The sequence below is a fragment of the Egretta garzetta genome, unplaced genomic scaffold, assembly GCF_000687185.1.
Source record: "Egretta garzetta isolate BGI_Z169 unplaced genomic scaffold, ASM68718v1 scaffold213, whole genome shotgun sequence".
Classification (NCBI taxonomy): Eukaryota; Metazoa; Chordata; class Aves; order Pelecaniformes; family Ardeidae; genus Egretta; species Egretta garzetta.
In genome coordinates, this window is record NW_009259242.1 from 2,436,041 (window position 1) to 2,455,306 (window position 19,266).

The window sequence follows — 19,266 nt, forward strand, 5'->3', positions numbered from 1 at the left end:
TGGAGATGCACAATATCGAAATAAAACAGATCAGCCTGAAACGTAGGAGATGCTACTTTAACCTTTCATGCACCTGAAGTTATTAAGGTATTAGGAGAAAGTGATTTCTGGAACTGAGTGAAGAGTAGGGCAATGGAAAAGTAATACTCCCTGTGTACAGAAGAGTAAAAATTGTACAAATTAGTTTGTTGTAGTAATTGTATACTTTTTCCTTCCAAAGATGACTTCTCTAATAATATAAAGTCCTTGCTAATACTTGTTTGTTTGCAAAAGCAACATGTAGGGGGGAAATAAATCTTGAAGAGATCACAGGCTTAACAGAGATTAACACTTTTGTTCTTCCAAGCTGATATTTGAATTGGGTGACAAGGAAAACTAGAGGATACACATATGTCAAAGCACTTCGAATTCAGGATTCAGAAGTTTTGGGAAAATCAGGCTGTTTGTGCACACATCTCATTGTGCTGAGCACAGCATGAGGTTGGTGGGACCAGCTCTATTTTTGTAATCCCTAAACAGCAAACTAATAAAAGCAGTCCCTGAGTTTAGCTTTCATGAAGAATACTTACATCAGTAGTGTTGTCGTTACCTAAAAGTATTAGAGAAACTGGGTTTGTAAGAGAAAAGCTCATGTTTTCAAAAAAAAGCGTATGTAATTTCTGATTCTTGACAAAAGATGTATCAAAGCTTATTTTGTTAAGTCCTTCAAGGTCTGGAATTCCTGGCTATGCAGCCAGACCAGAATTTGCTTTCTATTACATGGAACAAAAAAGTAATCTGCCCAGCCTGTGGTACTTCAGTACCCTTCAGCTCTCAAGTCCAGTTGTGCTATGACTGTGTACTTGAACAAGGTACTGGCACGTATCATTCCTCACTCTCTGTCTGAGTTTCCATCTGAAGTAAATAGGGTGTGGAGCAGAAAGCATACAACATGTTCAGCATGTTGTCACCCAACAACATGTTGGGTGACTGTGGTGGCATGACTGGGATTGACCACATATGGTGGAGTCAAAGACACTTAAACGGGTTCTGTCTTTCACTGTGGCTAACCATGTCTTTATTTCTGTGTCTTCCAGTTCTGACATTAATGTGTTTTACTTCTTAATAGATTGGGTTGTTGTTGCCAATGATCTTTTAAGGAGCTGTCACATAAACCAGCACATAAAACGTCTCTCAGAATGTGGTGCTGATGTGTTTGTTCATCTTTATGAGTCAATCTTAGGAGAAAAAGTACCAGGTGGGAATGATAATTTCTAAACCTGCTTTTTTTTTTTTCTCTGTGGATTTTGTAATGAACGAGTTTGCAAAACTTTCTACAGATATAGGATTTTTACAGTATTTGTATCCTTCCAAAGACAAACACATAAGATTCTAATATTCTGCTAAGAACTAAGCTGTGGTTTAGCTCTGGTTTAATCCAACTCCACTTGACTTCAGTGACAATTAAGCAAGGGCTACACAATTATATAGTTGTTTGCTTTATGGTAAACTATTGTGTTTGGGAAGTGTCAAGACTCCTACTTGCAGAAGATTTTAATAGCACTGAGGTAACTGGCAGCTATTGGAGGTAGAAGTCCTGTTAAATATAAGCCCAGAACTAAAAATAATGTTGCTCCCCATTAAGTCAAATACATTGCAGTCCAGCTAGTCTCTGAAAGGGGAAGAAGAGACCTTAACACAAACTGCAATTCCAGTTTGACAATCTGAACTAGATGTGTGTGCTGGGAGTAAAGGAAGAAAATACTTCAGTAGCCCTACTCTTGAATTTAATGCTTAAGCTGATAAAATCCTCACATCTTCCAGGGGGTGTTCTAAGTTTATACTCAGTAATTATAAAAGACTTCATATGACCATATGAAATTTGGGCTTTTCACCAAGTACACAAGGTATTGAAAAAAATACTGACTTGTAAGTGAAAGTTAAAGTAGTTTAGTCAAAACATCTGCAATAAGCTAACCATTTAGATAGCATAAAATCTATTATTTATTTTAAATAGATTTCATAGCTACTCCTAGAAGCCAAGAGGATGATGCACATAATGTACAAGCAGTAATAGATTCCCTGGCATTGGACTATTTGCAGGTCAGCTTGTCACACATCACTGGTAAGTACTCATTTTAGTGTAGACAAACACCAGCTGAATATCTGTGTGGTTTAATCTGAACGTTTTATAAGAACCATATGTTATAAAGCATACTTTCATACTTACATGAAAGACCTTTTTCCTGTAGTGAATGTCATCAAAACACTAAACCTTTGCCTTGGACATCAGGCTATAAATTTAAACAACAAGCAGAGAATAAATAAGAACTGTCTTGCATGACACAGACCTGTAAGAAATGTTAAAGTTAACAATCAGTCATGCTTCACTGATTACCTGAAGTCTGTTACTGGCTCAGTACTTTTCTGTATATAGTTAAAGCTTGGAGACTGGGTTTTAAAACATGAGCCTCAAATTTCAAACTTGTTACTGAATTTTAAAAAGTTTCTGAGTAAAGACTTGAACCATGTTGTGTCTGTCCTCTGTACACAGATAATAGCTTCCACTGAGTATTCGTATGTACAGACTCGTATAACATAGCCTGCAAAGAATGAAAACTGCTTGCTTGATATGAAGTATCTTTTTCTAATTTGGTACCTGTACAATATGACTGGTACTTGTAATCCTGCTTGCCAGTCCATAGACTTGGTTCATGCTGTATAAGTATGTATAAGGAAATACTAAATAACTATCCCCAAAAATATCTCTGAATTATTTTTGTGGAAGCAGGTATAGCATCAGTAAACTTTCAGTTGTTATTAGAACTGAAAATATGTAACTTTAGGAAACTTTTAAGTTACCTTAAGCTTACATACATAGCCATAAATGAGTGACCAGTTGTCTTCTGATCTGACACCTTCACAAGAATTTCTAAGCACTCTTCTCCAGAAAACTCCTGCTTTTGAGAATTTTTCTTCTGTGAAGTACGAATTATTAATATGTGGCAGTACCTTCTTTTCAGGTGAGAACATTGTGAAAGGAGAAAGGGAATCTATCAGAAACCTCCTTGAAATATTTGATGGTTTGTTAGAGTATCTTACAGAAGAAGTCAGTGAATCTTCTCAGAATGGAGGTGAGTAGACAGGTGTCCTAGTTCAAGGTATTATGTTCTGCTACTACTATATTATGGCCAGCTTGCTTTTTCTGTTTGTCTGCTGTCGAATTAGCTTGCTGAGGGCTTAGGTTCTCATGACCGTAGTTCTTGGTGTTTGCAGATGGAATACAGCTTCCATAATAGGTAAAACCTGTTTTTTTGCTCTTCTAACTAGCAGCTGTAAGGAATGCTATCCATTGGAAGATGTGAGCTTTGTGAAACATTGTTTTGGGATACCCAAAACATATATTGCGTTTCCAATGTAGCAAAGATTTATTTGGTGGTTTTGCCTTGTCTATAAACTTGACAATACAGAAGAGGAGAAAGACTGAAACTCATCATGGAGTGAGGAAATTTCAGTGGCCAAACTGAATATTTACATTCCTTATTTTCATAAACAATGATAAAATAAAGGATTTTCCCCAAAACTTGGTAAAAGGCAAGAACTGGAGAACGTAATTGTTCTGCCTCATTCTTGTGGCAGAAGCCTACTCCAGACAATTCATCCTCTGTTACTATGCTGCTTTCTACTTGTAAGTCAAATGATTTACGGTTAGGCTTCAGGGAGGGAAATGTTGACTTTTTAACTGGAACAATGAGCAAATGTCCCTTTTGCTTACTAGGAGACAAATAGGGGGGTGACTTAAGCTTTCCTGCGAAGTAGGTCTTGGGAGCAGATTCATAGCAGGGGCTATTTTGAGGAAAATGCTAAACAGGGGAAGAGAAGCTGCTCAGGCCTTCAGCCACCTCCTGTCCTGTTTCACTGTGAATGGCAGAAAGAGGACAGTGGCAATTTTCAGTGCCTGTACACCTGCTTTTCCCTTCTCTCAGGCTGCCAGCGCTGCTACCCAATAGGTGTTAGTGGCTCCAATTTTCTAGTTGTAAGTACAGGATTTAATTCTTTTAAGGAGGAAGAAAGGGGTTACTTATAATTGAAACAACAGGGTATATGATGGTTGTATTGCTTTTCAAAACTTACCGTAAAGTTGCCTCCCCACCCCACCATCATTTTAGATACCATCTATTACACTTAAACTGTTTTGATGATATTGCCAATAATGCCTGCTGGTTAATAGGTAGAACTAGTTTTCCTGAAAATAATTGCCTCTTCATTATTAACAGATGAGGCCAATGTGCTATCCAATAATGAAATTCAAATTGCATCTCAAGAGCAGCTGGAAAGCAATGCTGGTCAACTTATGCAACCTTCAATATTCTCATCAGTGGAAGGGTAAGAACAATTCTGAATATTTGCATTGACATAGTGATTGACTACCTTTTCGTGTATCTGTAGAGAAACTGGTAGGTTTTTAATAGTATGCAAGTAGGAAACATACTGATTACATATGTCGCGGAATGCAAGGTAACTTTCTCCTTTAGTTGGGCAGCCAGAGGGCTAAAATAAGATCCAGAACTTTTTTTTTTCTTGAAGAATGCTGATGGTATTTTGTTGCCTTTGAGTTTGCTTTACACGTGGAATGAAACAAGTTGGAAACTTTGTCTCACTTTTAAAAAATTGTATTTTAGTTAAACTGCATTTGATTAATCTTTGACTTTTACGTTGGTTTGGTTTGTAGAAGCTGGTCTCTTAGTGTACTACACTGTAATAGCCCAGCTACCTGAAGCAGAGCTACCACTCTTCTGCAGCTCCATCTTGTGGGCTGAATGTGCAAAGTCGTTTAGAGTAAATATTTTACGGCTTTATGTTCCTCTTAGGTCCCAGTCAGAATTTTTTGCTCCATCTTGTGATGTAGATGGGTCAGAATCTACCAGTGAATTAATTAGACTTGGAGATACTGCTCATTCATTTTCCAAGAGAGAGGAAGGTGAGTTTGGGTGAGAAAAAAAAATTAGGACTACACTGTAGTAACATTTCTAGGCTTTTTCGTTGTTTCTTTTTTAAAAGTTATTTCTTTCAGACAAATACTTTGTTTTAAACTTACTTTACAAAAAACCACAGTCCACAATAAGCGAACATACCTGTAGTTGATCTTGCTGAAATTAAAATGTAGATTTCATAAAGTATTTCAGAGGCTGTTTTTCATGACGCCTGAGCTACATTATTTAAAGGTTTATTGTTTGACTTCTAATTCAGTTCTCCCTACAAAGGCATTTTATTTTGTTCAATAGAATAAGAGATTTCTGAAGCCTTTAATTTATTTAATTTATTGCAGTGTAAAATGTATTACTTAACAACTGGTTAGGTGTGCCACTTAAAAACATGACGGGTGGCTCTCAAAAAAATAATGTGCAGCCTACTTAAATGGGGTCCATTCTTATTTCCTGTTTTCCTATAAGAATATGCCTATTCTTGGTTATTAATGTCTCCAAGTAGAAGCATAAAAATATTATGAATTATGATATTTTTATTGAATAGAATTACAATTAGGAATTTAACAGACCTATTTTGATCATAGTATGGATTGCTAACACCAAGTTATTGACATACCAAACCTGCCAACTGTCCATCTAAATAGTTCATAGCAAGATGCTTTATAGTTCTGAATTTAATCTTTTTCAAACACCACTTCTAGAATTCCAGTTACTTGAATTGTTACCAGCAGAAGAGGACAAGGGGGTAGAAGAATCTAAAAACGCAGAGGCTATTGCAACATTACCTAGACAGTTCTCTGAAACTGAAAGGGCCATTGTAAAGGAAAAGGAAGATGGTGAGTATTCATTCTTCTGATATCTAATCTACCTGGTTTTGACTAAGGGGTGTAGGTTACTAATGTAGTGTAGAGGAGAACCGTAGTCATGGGTGGAAACACTTTAGCTATATTTTGAAATAAATAATTTTCCAGAATTTTAGTGTCCCAGAATATGTAAGCTCCATTGTTTGGGGTAATTCTGCTTAGCTAGGATTCTGCTTCAGCTAGGTTTTTTTCCTTTTGTGATTCGATAAGCAAAATACTAAAAGTAAAAAGTCATTGTGGAAGATCCTAGCATCCAAAATCATGTTCTCAAGGGGGCTTTCATGCTGTTCTTAAGGACAGTTATGGATAGATTGTGTATTGGGTGAATCATGCTTGACAGGTGGCAACCATCTTCTCCAATTGTTCTTGGTCCCCTCTGACCATGGCTGTGTCATTGCTTAGAATTTCTGCACGTAAGCAGACATTCCCCAGCTTGTATATAAAATGACTGTGGGGAAAATAACAGCAAATCAAAAGCTATTTACTGTGTATGCACATAGGTACACCCATGCAGTATGAGAGCAGTATATTCATATACATATACAGTCATGAAAAACTTGGTGCTCTTAGAAAAGTAGTGGGACAGGGAGGGGCTGCAGTATGTATCTCTGTAAACAGAAGAAAAGTAACATCATAAGGCATAAAAATGTTACAGTACTGTTCTATGCAATTCAACAAAGATGGTAATTAACATTAAATATTTAGAAAGTTCCATCTAATATGTATGGAGAATATACAAAACTATCACTCTGCTTTCACAGATAACACTTAAACTTCAAGTTCTCCATATTTGTCTCTTAAGGATCAGAGGAGTCTGTTCATACTACTGAACCTCAAAAAGAGAGTTTGAGTGCCAGTGCTACAAAACTTGGGGAGCCTATACAGCAAGCTATTCCTTTGCTACCACCATTTCAGCCTTTGGAAGGCAGACCTCATTATCCTGGATGGAGAGGTTATCAGAGCTCAGACAGCCAGTCAGCAGCTTTGGCTAACAGTGAAGGAGTGAAAATTCCTACTGTAAGTAAAAACCTATTCTTTGCTTTAATTGTAAAACCTTCTAGTACGCTTGCAGAATGGGAGTAGTTGGCCTCTGAAGAACACTTCTGAATGTGTCAGATTTTATCTTCAGTTTAAAGAATTTTGGATTGTGGATTCATTCTTCACTGAGTGTACAGAGAAGTTGATTTGAGGGATGTGCTTACTTTATACATATGTACACACACATCTCCATAATCAGTGTAACTGCACAGTTTACAATATAGTAAACAAAATAATTCTAGTGTATTTTTATTTATCTGTAAAATCAGCATGACTTTCATATGCAGACAAACCTAATGTATGACCTTCCTGTCACAACACTCCCCTGTGAATTTCTAGAAAACATGTTGCTTTTTATTTCAGCTTGAAAAGTCACTTACACAAAAATCTGAAGATGTTTCTGGCAGTCTTCCTCTATTAAGGAAAATCCCTGGTGAGAGAGAATTTAGCTTCCTGTAGGGTAACTCTTAAGGGTCAAATGTTGCATTTATTTTTATTGGCACTAAAACAAACATGGTTTTGAAACTACTAGTGCATTTTTTTTAATTTAAGCTACAAGTTCACACTTCTACCTCTGTTTTTGTTTCTCTATAAAATAGGTTACTTCTAAGCTGTTCACTGTGCTGGAAAAATATAATCTGTGTCACTAGTTAAGTCCTTTCTCAGTTAATCTAGTTAAGATGTGCCTATACTATAGAAATCTCTTCTAGCAGATAACTCCCATGGCTGAGCTTATTCTGAGCAGAGAAACGTGGACCAAACAAGCCAGTTTCAACTCTAGGAAAAAGCCTTTAACTGCAATTGTAGAAAAGGTTTAGAAGCTAGTTTTCAATACATATTTTCTCTGTTGCCTGGGAAACACTGCTTACCTTTCTAGTTTCCATAGCATTCCCATGACACCGAACATTAAAAACTTGAGAAATTACCAAAATGAATGTGTCAACTGTGTAACCACAGTTGCTTTGTCATTCTGTTCTCTTGGAATATTGGTTCCAAAGGCCATGGATTGCATCTTTTTTGACTTGTTCTCCACACTAGTAGGCACAGTGCAGTCTATCATCAACTAACACTTATCTGTGATCTGCTTCTGCAGTGGGAGACAAGGTCGTATCAAATGATGCTGAGGACAATGTGGCAAAGGTAGATGTTGCATCTTTACCTTATTTGTGGGAAGTTCAGTCAATATTTTTGAATTTCTGCTTAATTCTCCTGATACCTTGTGGCACTTCTGGCCTTTTTTCAAATCTGCTTGTGGCTTGCTCTCCTCAATATACAATCAGCAATGCAATGTTGTTAGACTATGACTACGTACAGTTTGTAAGTAAGCCATGTCAGTTCTTTCTAGAGCTATTTGCTCCAAGAAGTGTAAGTGCCAGTGCCTATAGAGTTCTAATTTATCACAACCACCCAGTTACTACTTACCTTGATTTTAATCAAAGATGTAGAAAACATAAGAGTACAGTCATGTCTTTTCTCTGGCTGTATTCAGTATTCTAAATTAGTAAGAATTTTGGTTTTCTGGGTTGGTTCAGACTCCAATAAAATTCAGATTTTGCTCCCTTCCTAAAGATCACTGAACTGCCTGGCTGTATTCTTTCATTTTATTTCCTTGCATTGTCCTTTGCTTTTCAAAAACTGAATAATGCAAAACCCACAAACTGATCAGCAGATGCCATTCTATGCTTGTAGAAACATGTCTGTAGAGGTAGTTCCTTGCTCTGGAAAACACTTTTTTTTTTTTTGCCTTCTGCAACCACAAGAGGTACTCACAGGCTTCATTTGTTCCAATATTTCAACAGCCTTTACTTGTCCATTGTCTGTTTAAAACATTGTCTCTGTTTGAAACTCATTTTCTGTTGGTGTATTTGCAAATATACACATGCCAACCCCGAATTACTCTGGTTTGAACAGCTAAGTTACCAGGCAGTACTAAACCAGTGTAACTAAATGGCATAGGAGCAGAACTGTTTTCTTTTAGTTTGCTGTGAATTGCAGCTTAGCCTATACTCAGTGAGGTTCGGCTTACTCACATTACTTGGCATTAGTCCCAGTCTAAGGCAATAGTATGTAGCGATACTTGTATAACTTAACCTAGACCTTGCTCTTTTGATTCAGTGGTTTAGCTGTAGATGATTCTTGAACTGATCTTGTATGTTTTTGCTAGTCTATTTCTTTAAGCATCTAATTCTCTAAAGGTCACTATCTTCAGCCAGGGACCTGGACATACAGCTACTTTTATATATATATAAAAATATATAAATAATCATAGGGTTGGAAATGGTTCTCCTATAAAAGCTGTTGTAGGACCTCTCTGCTCACATGATCTATGGTATTTCTAAGCTTTACTGTGAATATCTTAAAATCTTAATTTACTCTTAACTCATTTTCCTAGGTTCCCTGGGTATATGGGGCTTCATCTGTTTCCTCTTTACATCAAAAACTCTCACTACATGCTGAACAAGTAACACAAACTCCAGGACCTGAATCTAGATATCTGCCTAGAAAGAAAAGGCAAGTTCAGTTTTTTGGTACAGCCAAGCTAGCACTTTCATATACGTGGCCACCCAGCCCCCTCCCCACACCATTAAAATAAGATCTCTTCCTCCTTGGCTGCATGACAGTGAAAGATAAAATTTATCAGAAAAGTTTCCTGTTTCTCTTGACATATGGGTTTTCTTAAATATAGTTATAGGCATTAACACATTCAGCTTCTATACTTAATCCTATAAAAATGTGCTCACGCAAAAAGTGAACTGGAATTGTATGAGGTAATGCTTATCTTAAAGTTTTTAGAATAGAAATGAAATTTGTCTGTGTTCTGTTTTAGCAGATGTGAAAATTCTACCACAGATTCACTTGAAGAGTCTCTTTCCTACAGGACAACAAAGGAAAAGCTATCTGAGCCAGAGCTTCATGAAGTGTCAGAAAAACTGTCTCGCAGGTTAAATGAACTAGATTTAGTAAGTGAAATCTATTCTTTGTTGTATCTGAGCAAGCTAGCCTTAGTAATGATAGTGGAGAGAACCAGAATATAAATTTAATACTGATGAGAAAGAAATCTGCAACTAATACCTGACTTTAGACACTTCTCAATTTTGAATGAACTAAACCTGACCGCCCCTCCCCCAAATCTGTCCAATAGATGTTGAAGAGAGCTTTGGGTGGGCCCACCAGAGAAGAAGAGTTGACAGATGAAGACAATCTGTCTCAGCACAGTGACAGTGTCATGGATTATCGCCGAAGGAAAGCTGAACGAGGTAACAACTCTTATGCCACTTAAGTATTAGGTTGGAAAGGAATATATATATATATTTAAAAAAAAAAAATCTCTCATGTAGAGCTGACAGTAACTACCTATGAGTAACTACACGTTCAGTGTAATTTTTGTATTGTTAGTTCACTTACATTGTGTCTTGGATCCAAACCTGAGCAACAGTAACAAGTTCCTCTTTAACACTTAAATAGCTATGGTGAAACTTTACTAAAAGTACAAGGCAAACACAGCTGCAGTAAAAAACATATAGGAAGTGGGGGGAGGGACAGAATGCAAGCTCATATATAGGACTGATACTAAAACGAGGGCCTAGTCGCAATACACTTCATTGCAGAGTCTTCTGTGCCAAACACAGCATGTACATTGAGGTATCTTATAAATGCATTGTGTAGTGTGTGTGGTGGTGGCAATATGATTAAATAACCACCCTGTATGTACACCAGGCTATAAAACTATTGTAAATCTTGATCTAGCTCAATCCAACCCACATGCACAACACTATATTGCAAGATGGAGCTGTCTGTGACCCTGGCATACAGAGTCTCTCACCTTGAGCTACTTTCAGTTGTCTTTGCTGCTTTTTCCTTTCCCATCTTTACTATCTCCTCCCACCTGTACTATAATATAAGCCCCAAAATTTGTGGCTTGGGGCAGGAATAATTCTAAAGGCAAAAACTTTAGCTTTTTAAACTTGATTTCTGCCTAAATGTTTTGACTCTCATGCTGCTGTATGGGTGTTTGGGGGCCTGTTTTCCTTATGTTTGGCTGGAGGGGTTTTTTTTGTTTGTTTCAAGTTGGATACTCAATGAATTGCCTTTCCTTACAGACACACCACATCCAAGGTACCCAAGCAGGCCACGATCCCTTTCTCCATCCTCACCCTCATCTCAGCATCAACTCTTTTCAGAGTTGGAAGATAAACTTTGCAGTAATGGAACTGGCCAAATAAGGAAAATACGCAGCCAGTTGCAAAAAGAAAGGGATGAAAGAACAAAAAAAGCAAAGGTAATTCCTAGGTTAGATCCATTGGTCATTCTTACCAACAGTTATACTAAAAGCATTAAAACTGAATGCTTTTACTTAATGGGGGCATCTGGCCTACTTTAGTAACTTTGTACTGTGGTATCTGTAGACTGCTGAGGAAAAGACTTAAACCCCAAATTTTGCAAAAAGTGGAAGAAGCTACTTTGACCCATACACCAAACAAGTTAATGAGGTGGTCATATGGACTGATGGTTTTCTCTGAAAACTTCTCTTATTTTTATTTTTGAGATGGTCGCTAAAGCTTATGAAGATGAACTAAGAATTTATGAAGCTAGGGAGAGGCTTAGACTTTCCAAGCTCAGAGAAGTCATCAAGGAAATGGTATGTAATGCACTATGGTGATTGTTGGTTGTGTTTTGTTTTAAATTTGTCTAGATGATCTGCGCAGACACTGGATATGTCTTTTGGGTACAAAAACTCCTTGACTTCCAGTGTCATAGTTACAGCACTGTATACTACTAAACAGAAGGACAGCTTTTCCTGAGATAGGAAGGACCAAGGGACAAGAAGTTTTAGAAGTTTCAGCACATCAAGAATTAGATCTACTCTAATGGGTAACAACCACCATGAAGTGGTAACTTCAAGACACTCATTTAAAGAATTAAAGCTCAGTGAGCAAGTAGATAGCTTCCATAGACTGGCCTAAACTTCTCCACAGATGGGTACTTCTTCACACACATATCCCCAGCAGCTAGGTTAATAAGGTTGGAGCCCCTGTACACTGCTGAATATTGTCATAATCTTTTTTTAATTACTCCAAAAGTTGGGTTTGTGCAAGGATGATTCTCTAATGTTATGAATATGGCAAAGGGGGTTTTGCTAGTTTCCTACATACTACTGGAACAGCAAAGAACCTAAGCTGAAAAGCTCTGTCATACCAATGTGCTAACAAAGTAGGCTGCACTACCCCTTTTCACCACCTTTGCAGAAGCAGTCTGTAGGCTGCTCCAGTAGTGTTAGGTTAATAGTGAAATTTAACCTTTACTTGAACCCTGACCTGTATTTGGTAAATTCTGGCCTTCTGGAGAATCCAATTCAGTATGTCCAAGTTCTCATTCTAACTTTTCAAAGACATTTAAGTTCTGATATCCAAACTATGTGATCTATCAGTCTTTCCCTTCTCATACCTGTTCTCCATCTGTTTTACATCTGCTCCTAAGGAACAAGAATACAAAGAAAACATCTTTAAAGAACCTCCAAAAATGCCTCAGCCAGTGAAAGTTTATGCTAGAAAAACCACACCTCGGAATCCCAAATACAGCCAGTGGATTCCAAAACGAGGGACTGTGAAGCCAAAGAAAGCAGCTCCAAGTAAGAACTGCAAAACTATACTTGGTGGAAAACTGGCATCTTTTGAAAGCATGTGTTGAACTCCAAGAATAAAGGCATCAGGCCAACATATACCAGTCAGCTGTAGCATTTTCCCCTTCTTATGACCTCTATATGTCTGGATTTTTGTTAGGGAAGATAATGCTTTAAGTAAATGTAAACTACCAATGCACAATCAAAACTGACCCATTTGCGTCCTCCTTAAAATCCCTTGGACTGCTTTCAAGGCTTGTTTCCATTACTGCTACTCCTATGCTTGCTCTACTATAGCCTAAGTTCAGTCTTCAAGACCCTGCCGTGGTGCTTTTAACACTGTCACTGGTTTTGCTGAGCAACTGATGCTCCAAGAACAGCCAACATGCAAATCAGACTCAGTTTTGGTAAACAGCATTGTCCATGCTTATACATAAGATATGTGTAAGATGTCTAATCCCCTACATACCTGAATGTTGCTCAGGTACACCCCCTTATTTTTTCAGTGTTTAAAGGGCATATACTTGGCTAATACCCCTTTGTTTCAGTTCAGCTCCCCATCATCTTTTCCTGTTAGAAAGATCAAAGATGTAATGGGAATGAGCTGGTTGCAAATCGGTTTATTTTCCACCTGTTTACTTGACCTGGATCTGTCACTAGTAGTACTGTATTAGCATTATTTTAAGTTGCTGCAGCTAGTGAGAGAGATTAGTGATGGTCAGAACCATTTGAAGAAGAAAGGGATACCTGTCTTAGTTGGGTAGAAATAACACCTGAGCTGTAAAAGCAATTCTTCAGGGGGAAAAAAAAAATACCACCCCAAAACCAAAAAACCATCACCAAAAGCTTGGGATTACTTTCTCTGCTGCTGTACTGACAGAGTGATGTTATGTCCTGCTGCATTTAGCTTGACATCGTAACAGCATGGTAGCTGTATATAGTCTTCAATCTAAAATATTTCATAAACTAGGCTGACACTACTGGAAGAATTTACCACTAAATGTATTCTCCAGGAGTTTATTGCTTACATCTGTCTTTACCTTGTAGTGAAAGTAAGAGATGATGACCTCCTATTTCAGCTACTGGAAGAGTTTCCCCACCTACATATTTCTCACCATACTATGAAGAAAATGTGGCAGCAGCAGCTTGCACATGCTGAACAACTTAAGGCGGCTTCTGGCAGAACTAGACCAAAACTCCAAAATGATGTGCGTATTCTTATTCTTACCTTCTCAGCATCAGCAGGGATAGTGCCTCTGACGGAACAGTTAGCAGTCACCAGTTTGTACAGCATAGTAAAATCATAATAAAATCAGCCTGACTCTTTGTGTGCGGCATAGATAGGGTACATGCACATCCAAAGCACAGTATGAAATGATGTGTATCTCAGCTTGGTTAATTAAATAGGGATGTATATATCTGGACACACGGGTTCAACTTTTTATCCAAATATAATGTTCATTTTTTATACTAGCTTATTTAATACTGCCTAGGATTGCCATTGCTTTTTTAAAAAGTATTTTGTAGTTTTGAGTTCTAGTTCGGAACAGTTTTTTAATTTAGAAGTTAGTTATGAGATACAAAAGTTGATTAACTTACGTATGGTAACTCAACATAAAAGCCAAAACATAGCAGAGGGGCAATGTTTAGAACTCCTACACACAACTGCCTGTCCCGCAGAATGATGGAAGTAATTAGCTTTTTTTAAACCCCCAGGTTCAACAAGCCCTGAAGAAGCATGAGCTTCTTGTTGCAATTATTAAAAAAGATCAAGACCATAACAAGAGACTGGTATGTTCTTTGAAGGATATTTGTTACATAATACAAACATTTCATGCTGAGCTAGCTAGAATGCCTGGTCCACGAAAGTGGCTTTTTATCTTACAACAATTTTATGCCTCTTGAGTAGCTGTGGTCTCAAATGCCATGTAATCTCTGTTTGCTGTGTGGCTTCTGAGGTCATGGGAAGGGAATATTATTATTACACTGCACTGTTCCTTTAAAAGCGCAAACAAATTCTAGTAATGTGCAAGGAGGAGAAACTTCAGGCTCCTGGTGTTACTGGTAAAAATACCAGCCACCGTGGCAATGCCGACTTTTTAATTATATGGTGCTCTTGATGGCACCACTCTGCTAAATCAGTGGTGACTAAAGCTTTAAACCATAAATGCAATGTAAAATTGGTCCTTAGTAAAGGACCCTATTTATTTAACAACAATTAACAAAGCTTTGCCTGTAGCAGTATGTATTGGAAGCTTGGTGGTCTTACAGCTACTGTTCTCCATTTAGCAAGAATTTAAGCAACGTATCTGCCGACAGAAATGGGCTCAGAATAAAGTGAGAGAGAAACGCCAGCAAATTGCTCGAGCCAAGAAATACTACGAAGATTACCGGGTTCAGTTGCGTGCCAAGATGATGCGGGCTAGGACACGGGAAGAAAGGGTAAGTACAAGATGTCTTGCTCTGCAAGTGTGGAATTCTTTTTTTTTTGTTTGTTTTTTTTGTTTGGACCCCAGTGCTGAGGACCTGTAGTCTGGTAGTTCAGACATGGGTACAAGTAGACAGAGAGCATGTTAAGTGAACAGAACATAGCAGCCAGGATTAAATGGTTGGTCAGTCAAAGCCACAGCTGAAAAGGTTCCTTCTCTGGAAACATTGATAGGGCACTGATACAGTTCAGGGCAAACCACTGGAAGAAAGGATGCTTTATGGGGTTAAGAGAAGGAGAGAAAGGGTGAAGTATTAGTATGGAAAAACAGGGCTGATTGATAATACAAGGAATCGGGGAAATTAGTTTTCAGAGACAGTAGGATTAAGAAGTTGTTCCTATAATTACTATCCAAAGAAAAAAATCTAAATCTTCAGTTAAGAAAACTGATCAAAAAGACAGCTTTGTTACTCAGTTATGTTTGTTGAAGTGGACTACTTGACAGATATGATCTCTTAATTAGGGCTGGACATCAAGAGCTAAGGAAAGCAAGTAGAGTTACTATGCTTTGAGAATTGTGTATCTACTCTTGTACCTTTTAAAATAAAAGACTACAAGTTTAGTGCATAATCCACTATTAGTGATTTGAGAACTGTTTGCCTCAAGCAAACTACAGCACTGTAGCTGGTAAGTGTTCTTTTGTATAAATGGAAAGGCTGAGCACAGGCTGGATTTCCTGCTATTGGAAATCTGGACGAAAGTCCTGACGTTAGGTGACAGAATGCAGGGCAGGCTGTAAATCACAGGACATGTTCCAAGACCCTGGCTTGCATTGTTGGTTTGTCTGAAGTGATTTTAAAAATGTAATGCACATTGGATGTTCTAGCCCCTTTCCTAGTCATATGACTAAACTGACATGAAAAATGTATTGTGTATCAGAATTTCAGCTGCATAGTACAAATTCAGCTGTATCTGTTACCACCATGACTAGATATGTAACTTTGAACTTTTTCATGGGCAATGAACTATCGTCATGTGCTCACCCTTCCATCAGGAAGGAGATGAAGTAGCTGAAAAATATAAATGTATACTTAAAAGTTTCTGGGAAAGTTTTAGGTTTGCTTTTTTTTAATTGCTGGCAGATATTTAAAAACTTACTTGAAGAAGGCTTAGAAATTCAGAAGCAAAGACTGAAGGACCTGAGAGCGTATGCTCAAGAGAAGCGTGCTGAGCAAAGGAAAGAGCATCAAAATGAGTTGGAGTCTATGGAGAACTATTACAAAGATCAGGTAAAGGTTAACATCTGCATCAAAGACAGTTAATATTTTTTACACTAGAAGTCTGTCTTTAACTGGTTCAACTCAAACACGTGTTATGCTTAGTTTTCCATGCTAGCAGAAGCTTTATCTCAAGAACGCCAAGAAATCCAAACCAGAGAAAAAGCACAAGCGCAAGTACGTATTTTTAATTTTGTATAAATGTCTTTTCTTTCTATGTGCTTTGGCTAATATCTGTATTTCCTTTAGATGCTACAGAAAACAAAAAGAGAATTGAGATCAAGAATGGAAAAGGAAATACAGCAACTGCAAGCAGCAATAATGCAAAGTGATGATGACACCTTTTTTCAAGAACTAGAAGCAGACAGACTGAAATCTAGACTTCAGATGGCTTCCTTTCAGTATAGCAAAAGTAATTTCTTGTAAGACTTATGGTAAATATCACTGCAGCTCTCTTGGGCTACAATGACTAAAATCTTTTGAGAGCTGCTGTAACAGGAAGATGGTGTGTGGCTGATTTTGTCCAAAACATCTGGTCTGTCATTTTGACATGTCAGAGGTGCAGCTGCTGGTATCTCTACAGCATGTTTATGATCACCAATAAAGTTTTTTAAACTCTTTCTACTTTCTTAGAAAGGCTGAGACAACATTGAGCTTCACACAAAGGAAGTGGGATGAGGTTATCTTAGCGGAACAGTTGAATGCTAAGCCCTCTCTACACCTCTGCTGGTTCTTACTGATGGAGCTGAAAAGCTACACTAACACCATAGCCAGACGTTACTGGAGAGGAAAGCTCACAAAGAACAGGTAGACCTTTAAAAGAACATGAGTGATTCAAGTTTCCTTTGGAAGGACAAGTTAGAGAGCAGATAAACCTGACGTAAAAATCAGTAATTTTAATATATTAAGCAAGGGAGGGCTACTTATTCTACACAATACTATGTTTGCAGTTTTGGTGTTGCTGGCTTGTTAATGGCAAAGCATACGAAGTACTAATTCCTATGCTACAAGTGTATTGGAAAAAGTAGTTTGAAATAGAAAACAATGAAAATTCTCTTAAAGCAGTAAAATAGAAGCTTCTGCAAGAACTGAAACATGGGAGTGGCCTATGGACAGCATTCCTAATTATTTTCAACAGGGGTATACAAACAGGTTTATGCTCTGTAGGTATTTAAATTGTTGGATTTCACACAGGGTTTTCAAAACTATGTAAGTCCATGTGTAAACAAGCAAAGTTTTGTTTCAGTTGATCTATTTCAAAAAGGAGTCATTGTAATCCTACAGACAGACAGACAAGCAGTAACAACTGAAGTAGCTGACCCTGTTTCTGTGAGAGGCAGACTGGATATAAAGTTTTGCAAGGGTACTTGTATCTAGTACCCTGTTTAGTTTTTTTTAGGGGGAAGCACATTAGATCTAGTTCTGTCAGTGTGAAGCTAGAGTAAACAGTGAATAAGAATTCCAACTTTCAGCTTTTACCTTACTTCAGGTTGTAAGCTCTGCTTCCAGGCAGAGTAGGAGCTGACACTAAGCACTACACCTCTCTCTGTAGAATCATCATGTGCTATAAATAATACATTGTTTAACAGAAAATTCAAGTTTCAGCAGCCATGCATTATGGGCCCAACAAGATGGTCTGAATACTTAAACTGAGAACAAATTACATCAAACCAAGCCAATAATTAGCGAAGCCCATTACCAATAATGTTCTCTGTTTGACAAAAATTTGCAATTTTTAACTAGTTACCTTGATAATTAGCAAAGCCCATTACCAATAATGTTCTCTGACAAAAATTTGCAATTTTTAACTAGTTACCTTGGGATCATGAGGATGAGCTAAAGTGTAATTTTAAACAGACTCCAATAGAAGATTTCTTGCTTAAAACTGCATGTGTGAGAAGTGATATAAACATACTGGAATTAATTGCACTGTATATACAATATTTAAAGCTTGCCATGAGATGGTGTCCCTTACGGAACTAATACTGCACTCAGTGAATTAAGACTCATGCATTGGGAAGAGAAAAAAGCTAAGCAGAAAAAGAAACTGAGATGCTTCCATTACAGATTAAACAAAACAGCAGGCAGTTAGAGCATGATATACCTCACTTAAGAAAGTCAGGGTGTGGGTTTCTGGAGGTTTTTGTTAACAACCATTTCCAGGGGGTTGAAATTAGCCAGGCTAATCTGAGGCCTTTATCCAAGTGACAATATTTACCAGCTAACTTGATCAAATTTAACAAGTATTTACAAAATTTATTTACCTTGTTTCTTCCCTTAAGGAAGATGGTTTAGCTTTGCTGAATTCTGAGAGGAGGCTTCCATTCACCAGTGCCGAGATAAAGTTCTTGCCAAGACACACGTACACCGTTACATGAAACAAGTAAGACCCGTTTTGCTTGACTGGAACATTTAACACAATCCTTACGCTAGGTAACAGCATGTAGAAAGACACCAAGTTTTAAGTATTTTCTCCTGAAACAAAGATGAGTTACTTAAAAATGTCAGTTACATTTTAAAGTAAATATTTAATTAAGAAAAACTTAAAACTTTTAAAACCATTGATGCTGTGACAGTGCAAACAGCATACAATTTATTGCTCAACTTCTGCATGGGTACATACATTAAGTACTTAAAAACCATTTTATACAGATTTTTTTTGTTAAAGCTCATGTAACAGCTGGGTGAAAATACAATGATACCAATGCTAAAACACTCTGTAATAAATACAATGGAAATGATAAACTAAGAACTGTCAGTTTGTGGAGAAGTAATTACAATTGTATAAACTAATTACAACTACAGACAAAGCTCTGAAGATGTGGTAGAGCCAGAAACCTACTACATAGTGTAAAGTACAACAAATGGCACCTGTTAACTATATGGTGCTGTTTAAAATCTGAAGCAGTTGGAGCATGCTACATTAAGCTGTATGATGCATACTTATGATATAGAAGCAAAGCTTTTACTTCCATCAATGCAGCCAGTTTAAACGCACCAGAAGTTCAATACAGATGTAGTGTTGTAGAACAAGAATTTAAAAACGGCTTGTGTGCTCTGGACTTTAGTACAA

General features: G+C 37.5%; 2 protein-coding genes across 2 annotated transcripts in view; one reads left to right on the forward strand and one right to left on the reverse strand.

Annotated features, from left to right (window-relative positions):
• The window catches only part of DDX5 (DEAD-box helicase 5), a 13,668-nt gene extending 10,973 nt beyond the window's left edge, over positions 1 to 2,695 (reverse strand). The window contains exon 1 of the mRNA XM_035891627.1: positions 2,639 to 2,695. Coding sequence (XP_035747520.1) covers positions 2,639 to 2,695 — 57 coding nt within the window. The remainder of the gene's footprint in view (positions 1 to 2,638) is intronic.
• A 305-nt stretch (positions 2,696 to 3,000) lies between these two features.
• CEP95 (centrosomal protein 95) lies at positions 3,001 to 17,926 on the forward strand. The gene is made up of 19 exons (XM_035891618.1): positions 3,001 to 3,113; positions 4,257 to 4,365; positions 4,851 to 4,960; positions 5,669 to 5,803; positions 6,633 to 6,847; positions 7,232 to 7,301; positions 7,962 to 8,008; positions 9,261 to 9,379; positions 9,699 to 9,828; positions 10,011 to 10,125; positions 10,969 to 11,147; positions 11,415 to 11,507; positions 12,347 to 12,497; positions 13,536 to 13,696; positions 14,205 to 14,279; positions 14,778 to 14,930; positions 16,059 to 16,205; positions 16,299 to 16,370; positions 16,443 to 17,926. Exons 2-19 carry the CDS (start codon positions 4,334 to 4,336, stop codon positions 16,617 to 16,619), a joined length of 2,181 nt encoding a protein of 726 aa, XP_035747511.1. The 5' UTR covers positions 3,001 to 3,113; positions 4,257 to 4,333; the 3' UTR covers positions 16,620 to 17,926.
• Positions 17,927 to 19,266: the final 1,340 nt, after the last annotated feature.

Coding starts and splice junctions, on each gene's coding strand:
- CEP95 (XM_035891618.1), top strand. CDS start 4,334: ATGCAACCTTCAATATTCTCATCAGTGGAAGG. Junction 4,961..5,668: donor ATTTTCCAAGAGAGAGGAAG/GTGAGTTTGGGT, acceptor CACCACTTCTAG/AATTCCAGTTACTTGAATTG. Junction 11,508..12,346: donor GAGAAGTCATCAAGGAAATG/GTATGTAATGCA, acceptor TCTGCTCCTAAG/GAACAAGAATACAAAGAAAA.